Source organism: Stylophora pistillata, chromosome 3, assembly GCF_964205215.1.
Source record: "Stylophora pistillata chromosome 3, jaStyPist1.2, whole genome shotgun sequence".
Taxonomy (NCBI): Eukaryota; Metazoa; Cnidaria; class Anthozoa; order Scleractinia; family Pocilloporidae; genus Stylophora; species Stylophora pistillata.
In genome coordinates, this window is record NC_142521.1 from 48943465 (window position 1) to 48957803 (window position 14339).

The 14339-nt window shown below is 44.3% G+C and overlaps 2 protein-coding genes across 2 annotated transcripts; both read right to left on the reverse strand.

Moving 5' to 3' along the window:
• Positions 1-2744: 2744 nt before the first annotated feature.
• LOC148736554 (uncharacterized) lies at positions 2745-3782 on the reverse strand. The gene has a single exon (XM_088753082.1). The coding sequence runs from the start codon at positions 3780-3782 to the stop codon at positions 2745-2747; it is 1038 nt and encodes a 345-aa protein (XP_088609208.1).
• On the reverse strand, positions 3783-9131 carry LOC148736555 (uncharacterized). The gene has a single exon (XM_088753083.1). It carries the CDS (start codon positions 9129-9131, stop codon positions 3783-3785), a length of 5349 nt encoding a protein of 1782 aa, XP_088609209.1.
• Between the last annotated feature and the right edge of the window lie 5208 nt (positions 9132-14339).

A 14339-nucleotide genomic window follows, 5' to 3' on the forward strand; every position in this document is an offset into this window, starting at 1 on the left:
CACAGAATTGCTTCCTGAATATGATCCCAGGTTGTAATTCAGAAAATACAGTATAAGTATTAAAACAGAAACATGAAAAACAACATCATCTGAACTTCAAGATCCTACACACAGTTGAAGGACTTGGTTGTAGCGGATATTACTGCTTCAAGGGAACTTGAAAAGTTCATTTTGTCATGAAAAACTTCAGGAAAGGTTATACTTTTCTGGCAAGTTGAAGCAAAAATTGATGTGACATTGTCACAGTTTATTTCAATTTTGCCCAGTCCAAAATGTGGTAAACAGGGTGCACCAGTTGAAAAGACAAGAAACTAATTCAGTGTTTCAAGTGATGCATTCTGCAAGTAATTTAATTTAATTTAATTTAATAACTTCTAGAACGCTATTTTCATTCAATGATCAACAGCGCTTAACTACTTAAAATACTAAAGTAAATTCAAATTTATAAAACTAATTACATGTACATTAATCTTAACAATGTATGTTAAAAATAAGAATAATATGGAATATCCATAATAAGGATCTTAATTAGGAATAAGGATCTTAATAAGGAACTTAATTAGTAATACTAATAAAAGTAATTGTCAGACAGGGTACTTCGAGAAAGCTGCACGAAATAAATACGTTTTCAGCTTACATTTAAAAATGGAAAATGATTGAATATCACGTAATTCAGCTGGCAGAGTATTCCATAAGTACGGGGCAGCAGCAGAGAATGATCTGTCCCCCAACGTGGCAAGCATTTTCCCCTCAGGAGGGTCAAGTAATAAACTTTGATTTGATCTAAGATCATATACAGACCTAGGCTTGATGTTAATTAGTTCAATGATATACCTGGGCGCCCATCCATGAATAGCTTTAAATGTTAAAATTATGATCTTAAAATGAACACGATGTTGTACTGGTAACCAGTGAAGTTGACAAGGCGCAGGAGAAACATGCGAATACTTACTTAAACTCATTACAAGTCTAGCCGCAGCATTCTGCACACGTTGCAATTTGGCTATTTGCGACTTAGGAAGGCCATACAAAAGTCCATTACAATAGTCTAAACGACAAGTGATAAAAGCATGAATAAGCGTTAATAACGGATCACGAGATAAATAATTCTTAATCCTCCTAATATTATGTAGGGGATAAAATGCGGAATTACAAATTTTATTAACCTGCGTTGACATAGACAACTTATTATCAAACCATGCACCGAGATTTCTAACACAGGAACTAGGATAAATATCACAATCAGCAGCGGAAATATTCCATTCATCGTTAATCTTACCTAATTGTTGTCTAGTTCCTATTAAGATCAACTCAGTTTTATGGTCATTAATCATTAGCCTATCCCTAATCAACCAATTTCTTAAATCACAAATACATCTATTCATAGCACTGACAGCTTCATCAAGACTAGCCTTATCATCAGACTTGAAGATACAATTGCGTATCATCAGCAAAGTAATGCACACTAGGAAGATGTTTCTTTATTATAGCGAATAGCTTTGACGCATAAACTATGAATAATAAAGGTCCAAGGCAAGAGCCCTGTGGAACACCACAGTCCAATTCAAAATAATTGGACAGAGTACCATGTATAGAGACCCGCTGGCTTCTTTGAGAAAGATAGGAGTGGAACCATTTGAGAGCATTCCCACGTGAACCAACATCATTATGCAAATCTAGTATACTAGGACAGCGGTTGTTTATGTAAAAGTATACATCCGGGAAAGTGTGAGCGCGGGAAGATTATTAAAGAAACGTGTACTGTGTGTACTGTTGTTGTTCGCCTTCGTGGCTGCCTTTTGTGGCATACTTCTTCATTTTTAGACACTACAAATTGGCGACGAGGATGTCGAATTCAGTAGAAAGGGCGCTTCCGCCTCTAGATTTAACAGGGTCTTCCTCTCAGGTCGCGGAACGATGGCGACAGTGGAAACGATCGTATCAGTATTACATCGATGGCAAGGGAATTACGAATCCTTTTCGGAAAACAGCTCAGTTACTTCATTTAGCAGGTATGGAAGTACAAGATATTTACGAAGATATTCCAGATCCTGGACCACTGAATGCTAACGAGGATAATGAGTATGTGGTGTGTCTGCGAAAGTTGGATGCTCATTTTCGAGCCGAGGACAATGTACCGTACGAGCGTCATGTCTTTCGTCAACTTACGCCGACAAAGGGAGAGACCGCCGATAAGTTCATGGTTCTTGTAGCTGACGTTAGCCTTTAGGAAACCATACGTTCACGGTTTTGACTCGTAAAATGTTTAATACCACGTAAAAACTGTAACAAAACGGTAGCAATACACTAATTGGACACAAATTAATTATAAGAACTGTTCGATAAATACTAGACAAGATGACAATGCAATGAACTCCACGTGGGAACGAATATTAACATGAAACAACACAATTTCAATCGACGATTTACAGTTAAGATTCGTGTTCCATATGACTTAATAAATGGGAAGATCAAACTTAAATCAAATATATTTCATCATACCTCTTTTCCCTCTTAGCGCAAGGATGAGACCTTAAATCGTTTTAATCGAACTCTGAGCCTTGCCCTTGTCGTTATTGCGCATATCTAATTTCTGTCACGCAATGAACAGACCTTACAAACGTCACATGGCTCCCCTAAATTGGCAACAATTTACGAAACGAAACAAACCTAATCAGTCATGTATTGTTCTTTACTTATTATCTTTCTATGCTATGAGAGTTCGGAGAGCATTATTGCCCCCTTTAAAGTTGCGGCTCCTCGGTGGGGATTCCCTGGTCTGCAACTCGATCGCAAGGCAGTAATAGGACTACTTTCTGGACGGGCCTTTCCAGGTAGGCAGTCGGTTTTGTAGGTCTGCCTGAATCGTCTAGGCACTCTGTAGCAATCGCCATCTTAACTTTCCTGACCAGACCGTCATCGTTGGGAAAGGTTTCGTGGACACGAGCAAGCTTCCAGCGGTTCCTTGGCAAACTTTCGTCTATCACAATCACGATATCGTTCACTTGTAGGTTTCTTCTGACTGCAATCCATTTTTTCCTTGGCTGCAACGACTGCAAGAATTCCTTCCTCCATCGATTCCAAAATTCGTTGGCCAAGTACTGGACGCGACGCCATCGCTTGCTCAGGTAGAGATCTGCACGTTTGAAATCACCGGGAGGAGGCATAATTACCCTTGACTTCATGGTCAATAGATGGTTGGGAGTGAGTGGCTCGAGACTCCGTGAGGAGTTTATGGTGTTCACGGTGAGTGGCCTGCAATTAACGATAGCTTCCGCTTCCACCATAAAGGTTCTTAGAGACTCATCATCAAGTTGGATCCCGTGGCTCTCTAGTAGCGATGCCAAAACGTTTCTCACTGATCTTATCTGGCGCTCCCATACTCCGCCAAAGTGGCTTGCATGTGGTACGTTCGGTTTGAACTCTATCCAATCGCAGTTGGTTATGAGCAACTCTTCTCTGATCCTTTCGTGGTTCAATTCCTTGACAGCTTGCTTGAGTTCGTTCATTGCGCCGATGAAGTTTGTACCTTGATCTGATCGTAATTGGCGCACTGGGCCGCGACGGCCGACGAATCGACGATAGGCGTTGAGGAAAGAATCTGTGGCCAAGCTGTTTGAGACTTCAAGATGGATGGCCCTGGAGGACAAACACGTGAAAAGAACTCCGTAGCGTTTCAGTTCTCTGCGACCTTCCTTTACATACCACGGACCGAAGTAATCTACCGCTGAGAATGTAAACGGAGGGGCAGGTTCGAGACGGTCCTCTGGCAAGTCGGCCATCTATTGGTCTTGGGGAGTTCCCCTCAATTTCCGGCACTTTACGCATTGCGCGATGTGGTTCGATACAGCCGAACTTCCACCAATCACCCAGTAGCCGGCTGACCTTATTTCGTTATGGGTCATTCCGCGACCTTGATGCTTGGCCCTCTGGTGGTGGTGGCAGATGATTAACTCGGTTACGTGTCCTTTCCTTGGAAGGATGATGGGATGTTTCGTACTGTACGACAGGCTGGAACGTCTAATTCGTCCACCCACTCTTAGTATTCCGTTTGCGTCGAGAAACGGGTCCAGTTGATAGAGAGAGCTTGCCTTCTTCATAGCCTTGTTTCCGCGTGTGATGGTTTTCTCATCGCGCGTTTGCTCTTGGACGTTCAGCTTCTTCATTCTACTAATTTCTTCGGGGAAGGCTGCTCTCTGAACAGTCTTAATAATTTCGCCCTCGGCGTTTTGCAATTCCTCGACGTTGACAGGGATGTATTTACTTGACTTCGAATCACTGGAATCTTGTTTAACTTCCTTATTGTTCGCGTGTCGGAACTTCTCTTGGAGGCGAAGGCAAACAGCAACAGCTTTCTTGGCACGATGCCAGCTGGAGAAGTATTCTAAGCGTTCCAGGACAGACCATGGTTTCCGGGCTTGTATCGCTAGAACGGAAACCCCTTTAACTTCGGGATCATCAGGTGAGATCTCAGGAGAAGCATCGGTGAGATTCCAATCTTTATCAGGCTTCCAGAGAAGTTCTGGGCCGTTCCACCACAAGCTATTGCCGATTAATTCTTGCACACTAGAACCACGAGAGGCGACGTCGGCAGGATTTTCCTTTGTTCCTATATAGTGCCATTGTTCTGGCGATGTCTTGTCGCGAATCTCTTGTACTCGATTTCCTACGAAGACGTGGAATCTTCTTGCATCGTTATTTATATAACCCAGGACCGTCTTGCTATCTGTCCAGTACGTTTCCTTCACTTCTTCGTACTCTAGCTCTTTACGTAAGACGTAGCCTATCTTAGAGGCGACGACTGCCGCGGTTAGCTCGAGCCTTGGTACAGTGACGGGTTTCAATGGGGTTACGCGTGATTTACCCATTACGAGCGAACAGCAAATGCGATCGTTACTATCTGTCAGGCGAAGGTATGAGCACTGTCCATATCCGTTCTGACTGGCGTCGGAAAAGTGATGGAGTTCCACTGTCTTAATTTCTCCAAATTCGTTCGGTTTATGGCATCTTGGCACTTTCAACTTCTCTAGGGCGGGAAGTTCGGAACGCCATCTCTCCCATCTTGGTCTAATATCTTCAGGCACTTTGTCGTCCCAGCCAACTCCATCGCGGCACAGTTCTTGAAGGATACTTTTGCCTTGCAAAATAACAGGGGCTACCAGGCCGAGGGGGTCGTAGATAGAGCTGACCGTAGAGAGAATTCCTCTTCTTGAGAGTGGTTTATCCTTTAGTACAATCCGGAACTGAAGTGTATCGGTCTCTATACACCAGTGAACACCCAATGCGCGTTCTATTGCTGGGTCGTTGCTTACGAGACTGGGATTCCTTTTGTCGGTGGCTCGGTCTTCAGGAGGGATAGAATTGAGAGTTTCGCTATTGTTTGAGGTGAATTTGTGTAAGTGGAAGCCTCCCTTTTGACACAATAACTTGGTGCTGCTGATAAGACTCTTTGCTTGTTCGACCGTTGCGACCGATTTCAATCCGTCGTCGACGTAGAAATCCTTCCTTATGAAGTCGGCTGCTTCCTTTCCACAAACACTTTCATATTGATTTGCAGTGGTCTTAAGGGCGAAATTAGCGCATCCAGGGGAGGAAGTTGCACCAAAAAGGTGGACAGACATTCGGTACTCAACTGGACTGCTGTCGAAGTTCTCATCGTCCCACCACAAGAATCGGAGGTAGTCGCGGTTAATGCCGTCGACCTTTACTTGGTGGAACATCGCCTTGATATCACACATGAAGGCTATTTGTTCCTTTCGGAATCGACACAACACCCCTATAAGATTGTTGGTGAGGTCTGGACCTTGTAGAAGCTGCTGATTGAGGGAGAAGCCGTGATACAGGGCGCTGCAATCAAATACGACTCTTATTTTCCCGGGTTTCCTTTTGTGGTACACTCCATGATGTGGAATGTACCAGACTCGCTTGCTCTTATCGGAGACTTCTTCTTTTGGTACTTTCTCTGCGAACCCGTTCTTAATGTTGTCTTGCATGAAGTCCACGTAGTCCTTTCGGTATTGAGTATCACTCTTCAACCTTTGCTTCAATTTCATGAGGCGGCTTAACGCCAATTCCTTATTGTTGGGCAGCTCAGCGCTATTATTCTTTAAAGGGAGGGGCATCTCGTAGTGTCCGTCATTTCTTTGATGGATACCTTCTTGCACTATGGTTAGAAACCTTCTGTCTTCAAAGGAAAGGGATTTCTCTTCGGTTGCACGCTCGTTGAAGTCAAGTGTGAACATCTTGGATATTTGGAGTGGACTTAAAACTTCCTTTACTTGCGTTTTCAGGGCGAAGTGGCATGTCTTCTTGTTCGACATTGCTTGAATTTCTTGCTGAACTTCGCAGGCGATTATACGGTTGCAGAAAACATCGTCTCTGACGTCGTCGGTGCCTTCATCCTGACTTCGCACGTTGGTTTTGCCGATGATTCCCCAGCCAAGTGCGGTCCTTTTTGCGTACGGATCGTCATCGTTTCCGAGGATCACCTGGTGTGGTTTAAGCGCTCGAACGCAGTTGGCTCCTATCAGCAGGCCTACTTCGGCTTCGGTATCAAGAGGCATCAGTTGACTGGCGATGCTTTCCAGGTGAGGCCACTTGAGAGCGGTATCATGCCTAGGGATTTGACTGCGTCTAGCAGGAATCACGTTCCTAGTGTACGTTCTTGGAAGAGTGATTTCTGTCGTTTCGTTGACTCCGCGAACTGCGAGTCCAGTTACCCTTTTACTTGTGATGGTTTTCTGACCGAGTACGGTAGAAAGCTCTAGATCCACTTTAGGGCCATCCACGCCAAGGGCTGTTAGCGTTGACTCCTTTATGAAACATGCGTCTGACTGTTCGTCCAGTAGGGCGTACACCTTGACCTTGACTTTGGGGTCATCTTGATGGTAAAGCCAGACCGGAACGATCAGGGAGTGGGAAGTACCATGGTCGAAGCCCTTCATGTTACAAACTTCAATACGATGAGAGATAGATGTATCTTGATTTGCAATACTATCTTGGTTTGGAGTTTCTTGTCTGGATTGTGGTTTCCAGGTTTGGTCATGCAAAGAAGTAGGGTGGGGTCCATTGCAAGTCTTGCAGGGTTTTTTTTCACGACAGTCTTTGTTTACGTGGCCCCACTTTAGACACCCCCAGCACAAGCGCTTGGCTTGCACAAAGTTCCTTCTTTCCGTTAAAGGCAGGCGTAGGAACTTATCACAGGTATCAATGTCATGACTAGCCTTACAGAAGAGACAGGTTGTCCTTTTAGCCTTGTTTTCCTCTTTGTTTTTCTCTTTTCCTTCCCTGCTTTCCTCTGCGCCTGTTGCAAAACTCCTGAATCCACTATCTTTACTTTCCTTATACTTTGGGAATTTGCTGTTTGGTTTCCACTTGTCCCCGTTTCCTTTCGAATCCTCTTCCCTTGTTGCCTGCAGAGAGGTAATGGGATTGCATGCGATCCTTGCCTCTGTTTTCAAAAATCGACAAAATTCTTCGAACGACGGGTATTTGGCCCCCCTTGCGTTTTCCGTACTATTAACTTCGGTTGGACCCAAGGCTTCTCTACTGTGACCTTCTTCTCGTTCCTCTTCAATCGACTTGTCTACAATACGGCTCCATCTTGAAACTAAGTGGTTCGGAAGCTTTCTAAGTATCCTTTGATTTTCCTCTGGATCGTTAAGTACTTCCAAGTACCTTATGGAGTGCATAGCGGTGCAGCAGTGCTGCAGAAAGTCTGAGAACCTTCTAAGACCTGAGCCGTCTTTCGGAAGAATCCTTGGCCATTCGCTGATTTTTCTTCGATAAGCATTTGAAACCAGAAAGGGATCGCCAAATCGGGTTGCGAGAATCTTCTTAGCTTCAACGTAGGCCTCTTCAGAATCTAAGGGTAGAAGACCGCTTACTGCTTCTTTGGCTCCATCGGCTGTAAACTTGCTGAGATAATACAGCCTTTCAGATGGATCCTTTGTTTTTCGTTCGATGAATGTCTCGAAGGATTTGATCCACATCGGGTAGCGAAGAAGGTCGCCTTTAAACACTTCAGGTTCCGGACGAGGTAGAGAGTCTCTGTCTTGTCGTTGAGCGAGTACATCGGCTAATTTCGTGAGAATGGTTTCGTCACCGGTCAACTTTAGTGGATTACCGCTTCCCGTTGTTGAGTCTGTGTGGAGAATAGCTGGATTTGTTATTCGTGGCGTTGCTGTGGACTTCACAGGGAAAGGAGGAGACACTGGATGCGGTAACTTGGAAGAAGGCTGCTGCGAATTGAGTGTTACTGGCGGCATCGACGAAAATGTCACGTTAGTATGGGCGTTCATTTCGGGGGATGCAGTAGTGACCACATTCCCCAGGTTTGGGACAGCTTCGGCGGAGGAGCTGTTGTCGATAACGGTACTTAATTGTGACTGTAGATATTCATGTATTCTGCCATAGGGGTCTTCTTCTTCTTCTGGGAGACTGCGTTCGTAACTTTCCTCTTCGAGCTTGGTTACTGCTTCGATTTCGGCGGTAGTAGCTGCTAGCTCTTTGATCATCTGTAATTTCTTGATGTCACTTTCTTGCCTTTTCAGAGCGGCGACCTTTTCACTTTCGATATCGTGGAATTTTAGCTCGGCGCCGAGTCTTGCGGCCTTGGCTAGCATCTCTGCCCTCCCGAGGGAAGAACTCGAATAGTGTGATGATTTTCCAGATCTGCGGGAACTCCTACTCCGGCTGGAGCGCTTCGAGAAAACAGACTCGCGCTCTTCGTTCTGTTCGCGCTTCTCGGATTTCAGTTCGGAAATTCGAGCGTTTAGGTTTTTGCAAACTTCTTCTGTTTCCCGTAGAAACTTCTCGTTATTTTTCGTCGCGTTGGATTTGGATTCTTCGGAGTCCAGCACATCGATCAGCTTGCAGTACGCATTCGCAAGATCGTTCATTCGTGTTTCTAGCTTACATCGTTCTTGATGCAAAAGCGTTATATCGGTGGAGAATGCGAGAGCACCCTTTGTTGTTTCTATTTGCCTTTTCCATGCTCTTAAAGCCGAATCTTCATCTCTTTGAAGCAATTGAGTTTGGTACTCAAGTCCCTTTTCGGTCGGAACTCTTTCGCGGGAGGAAGACCGAACGTTTACAGCGTTTTCTTCGGTTCGTTCTGTTGCGTAGTTCATAATCGATCTTCGTCCTCGCACGACGGGAGAGTTTTTACTGTAGCTGACGTTAGCCTTTAGGAAACCATACGTTCACGGTTTTGACTCGTAAAATGTTTAATACCACGTAAAAACTGTAACAAAACGGTAGCAATACACTAATTGGACACAAATTAATTATAAGAACTGTTCGATAAATACTAGACAAGATGACAATGCAATGAACTCCACGTGGGAACGAATATTAACATGAAACAACACAATTTCAATCGACGATTTACAGTTAAGATTCGTGTTCCATATGACTTAATAAATGGGAAGATCAAACTTAAATCAAATATATTTCATCATACCTCTTTTCCCTCTTAGCGCAAGGATGAGACCTTAAATCGTTTTAATCGAACTCTGAGCCTTGCCCTTGTCGTTATTGCGCATATCTAATTTCTGTCACGCAATGAACAGACCTTACAAACGTCACAGTTCTTTTACATAAACAACCGCTGTCCTAGTATACTACATTCCCTCTCTTTCTTCGCTTAGATGGTTGACCTCGAAAGACAGAAACATTACAAACTTCCACTTTGTTTAGAAACCGTAAAAGTTCAATTCGATTCCAAATGTTCAAGACAAAAATCACGCTAAACATAAACATAGCCTTGGCCGTTCAGCTCATAAAACAACGTTTTAATGTCACTCATGCAATGACAACGAACAGTAATATGAAAATGCCAATGTCACTAGTTTTAGTACAGAACGTAGTCACTCAGAGCCTTTGGACGGCTCGTAATTCTGCCGGATCTTCTCACATGCTGCTCAGCTGTAGGTACAGTAGAAGGTACATCTTCTGGTGGTGATTCAGCCATTGGTACTTGATCCTCTGCCACAGGTGGCGTCTCAAATGACTTAGGTTCAGTCCGTGGTTTAGCGTCCTGTTGTGGCGTTTCCTGTTCTTCTAGATCTGGCATATTAAAGGACTTAATATGCTGAAGGCTGCGTTTGTACTGGACACCTTGAGGCGATCGCAACACCACCTGGTCCCCATAACGAGATATCACCTGATATGGTTCCTTCTCATAGCAAGGTGACAGCTTATTTTCTTTCTTCTTCTCAAGCAGAACACTGTCTCCTTCTTTCACATTTCGATCTCTGGCATGGAACTTCTTGTCCACATAGTCCTTGTTAAACTGCTTTCTCTGATTGTCCCGATCACGAACGGCTTGGTCGCTCACTTCTACCTCCTCCTCTTCAACATTGACTAGCTCAGGCATTTTAGTTGTCAGCTTTCTCCTAAACAATAACTCGGCGGGACTCTTTCCTGTGGTTGAATGTGGCGTGGACCTGTATGCCAAAAGGAACCTGTTTAGCTCCTCTCTCCAGTTCTTTCCTTCTGCATGGGTTGCTCTCATGGACTTCAGAAGCGACCTGTTTTGCCTCTCTACCTCACCATTAGCTCTTGGCCATAGAGCTGTTGTGTAATGGTGATCAATCCCCATTTCATTTAGGTAATCTTCTACTTCTTTAGATACAAGATTTGAGCCATTGTCGGTACGCAGACCTTTAGGCAACCCATGTCTTGCAAATTGGGCATTCAAGCAATGAATGATGGTTTTGCTGGAAGTTGTTCGGATAACATCAACCTCTATCCACCGGCTGTAATAATCAACGAGAACTAACAAATGTTCCCCAGAAGGTAACGGACCCATTAGATCCACAGCTACTTCTTCCCATGGTTGGTTGGGTAACGGTGTTGACTTCAATGGTGGGGGTGGAACGTTCTTTGTAACCATCTGGCACCCGTAACACTCTGCACATCTTTTCTCGGCATCACGATCCATAGCAGGCCACCAGACTTTTGTTCTAAGTCTCTCCTTTGTCTTTGTGACTCCTTGGTGCCCCTCGTGTGCCAAACTAACGACTCTCTTGCGAAGTGCTTGGGGTATAACAATTCTTGTCCCCCGGAGAATTACATGGCCAATAAAAGTCAACTCATTGCGCACTGGCAAATACTGCTTTGGGGCATTGTCCCATTTCCCTTCGATGAGACAATTCCTGAGTGCTTGCAACTCAGAGTCTTGTGCTGAGACTTGTTCAATCTCTTTGATTCTCAATGCAGCAGGGACAGCATGTAGAGCTATCGCGCGTACATATCCATCATCTTCCGCGGAATTGTCTGAAGCAGGTATCTTCGTCAGTCGGGAAAGGGCATCTGCGATGTTTTTTCTTGAAGGCACATAGCAAACTTGATAGTTGTACGGTTGTAAACGCAGAACCCAGCGCTCTATTCTGGCTGAAGGTTTAGACTTCCTTGAATAGATGACTTTAAGTGCTTCATGGTCTGTCACCAGATCAAACTGTGGAAGCCCGTACAAGTAGAGGTGGAAGCGTTCACAGGCCCAGACTAAGGCTAGTGCTTCCTTTTCTGTCTGACTATAACGACGCTCCACTTGACTCAAACTGCGACTAGCATAACAGATGGCACGGCTTTCCCCATTCTTTTCTTGCACCAGCACGGCGCCAAGTCCAACAGGACTTGCATCAGCAATAACACGGGTGGGTGTGTCCTTATCGAAGTAAGCTACGACTGGTGCACTTGCAACTTGACTCTTCAATCTCTGAAACGATTGCTCCTGCTCCTTACCCCAAACGAACGGTTCCCCTTTTCTTGCAAGTTTTCTGAGGGGATCAGCAGTGGTAGCAAAATCGGGTATAAACCTGGCACTGAATCCAACGAGCCCCAAGAAGCTACGGACTTCTGAGGGTGTCTGAGGCTGACTTGCCTCTGCAACTGCTCTGACTTTTTCCTCCGTTGGGCCGATGCCATGCTTACTCAGCAAAAGACCCATGAATACCACTTTAGTCATTCGGAAAGTGCATTTTTCAGCATTCAAAGTCAGCTGCTTCTCACTAAGACGTTGCAACACACTGTGTAAGTTCTTATCATGTTCTTCAGTGTCTCGACCATGAACGATAAGATCATCTCCTATGTTTGACACCCCTTGTAGACCTGCCATTGACTGGGTGATGATATGCTGGTACTTCTCTGGTGCGGCATTTACACCGAAACTCAAACGTTTGTAGCGGAATATACCATCATGGGTGGTAAAAGCAGTGATATCCCTTGAATCAGGATCCAGCTCAATTTGGTGAAAACCCCACCTTAAATCTAACTTCGAGAAAACACCACTCCCATTAAGACTTTCAAGGACTTCATCTATGGTTGGTATGGGCAATCTTTCCCGAATAATGGCCTCGTTGGCTCTCCGCATGTCGACACACAACCTTATGTCTCCGGACGGTTTAAGAGCAACAACGACTGGGCTTACCCGCACCGTTGGCCCCTCGACTTTCTCAATTATGTCCTTTTCAAGGAGTTCGTTAACCTTGGCAGTTACTTTGTCCTTTACAGAAAAAGGTACTCGTCGCATTTTTTGAACGACTGGAGTTACACTGGGGTCAATGTGTAGCTTCTACTGATAATCTTTAAGCTTTCCAATTCCCTGGAATACACTGGGGTATTTTGCTTTGAGTCCTCCCACGAAGGTACCATCAACAGTGTTACAGTCTCCTGTCCCAAGAGTTCCCGAGAGATCCACACGAAGGATTCCAAGATCTGTGGCGGACGAATATCCCAGCAAACAACGCCCGGATTCAACAACAATGAAATCTGCCACAACCTTTGCTTTGGGTACGGAAACTTCTGTCTGAAACTGGCCCTCAATTTTAAGTTCTCGACCCCCATAAGCATACAATCTCTTCAGACAAGGTTTTAATTCAATCTTGAGCCCCTGATACTTAAGTTCCTGCAGTGTATCTTTACTAATGAGGTTACTTGCAGAACCTGAATCAATCAACACATCTCTGCTGATTCCGCCAATCTTCACTGAGATAGCGGGTTCAGAGGAATTTGACATAGCACATGTCTGTTCTTCTATAGTAAAAGCAAAACTGTCATCCTCACCTGACTCGTTACAATGACCCTCAACATGATTTGCCTGTCTCCCCTTACCATGACGCTGCTGTCTGCCTCCCCGTTGTTGGGTGTTACCTTGTTTTCCAGGCTTCGAGTTCCTTCCCCCTTTGCAACAGCTTGCATAATGACCATATTTACCACACTTGCTGCACTTGCGACCTCGGGCTGGACAATTTGTACTTTGAGCAAAATGACCTTCTTTACCACAGTTGAAACAAACGCTTTTCCCTTTGTCTCCACGCCCAGGACGTTCTTCAACTGCATGAGTACCTGCTCCAGGTTCTTGGCTTGGCATGACCATTTGACTTGCCTGCTCGTGTGAGGCTTCCCACTTTCGAACTTTATCCATTGCTGCTTGCAGAGTAATATTAACGACTTCCAATAGCTTCTTCTTTAGCTCAACATTAGGCAACTTTTCAATCAATTGATCCCGTAAATTTTCTGCCAAAGTTGGACCAAAATTACAATGACGAGCTTGTTTACGTAAACGAACCATGAATAATAAATATAATAGCTATAATGAATAATAACTATGAATAATAAAGGTCCAAGGCAAGAGCCCTGTGGAACACCACAGTCCAATTCAAAATAATTGGACAGAGTACCATGTATAGAGACCAGCTGGCTTCTTTGAGAAAGATAGGAGTGGAACCATTTGAGAGCATTCCCACGTGAACCAACATCATTATGCAAATGATCGAGCAACACATCGTGGGACACCGTGTCGAATACTGCACTAAGATCCGATAGAACCAATAATGTTACATGTTGGGAGTTCATCTTTAAAAGAATATCATTCATTACTCACAGTAATGCAGTCTCAGAACTGTGGTATTTTCTATATGCAGACTGGAATAAGGGATAAATGGTATTTGCCATCATATGTTCATGCAACTGATTGAAGACAGCTCTTTCAGTAAGTTTTGACACATACTGAAGATTACTGACTGGCCTATGGTTCTTAAATACCAGATCAAGACCGGTCTTCTATAATAACTGATTAACCAGTGCACATTTCCAGTTTAATGCGAACGAACCAGACTCCAGGGACAGATTAATGACTTTAGTAATAACTGGAGGAAGCACATCAATACAGTTAATCACCAAAGACGTTGGCATGGGATCCAAAATACAACTTTTCTTAGGAAAACCTTCAATGCGTTTACGCACATCTCCTTCTGACAATGGTTTAAAATGATCCATCAAAGCACCAGATCCATCAAAGCTCTCAATAGTGGCTTCCATGCTACTTGCTGGTT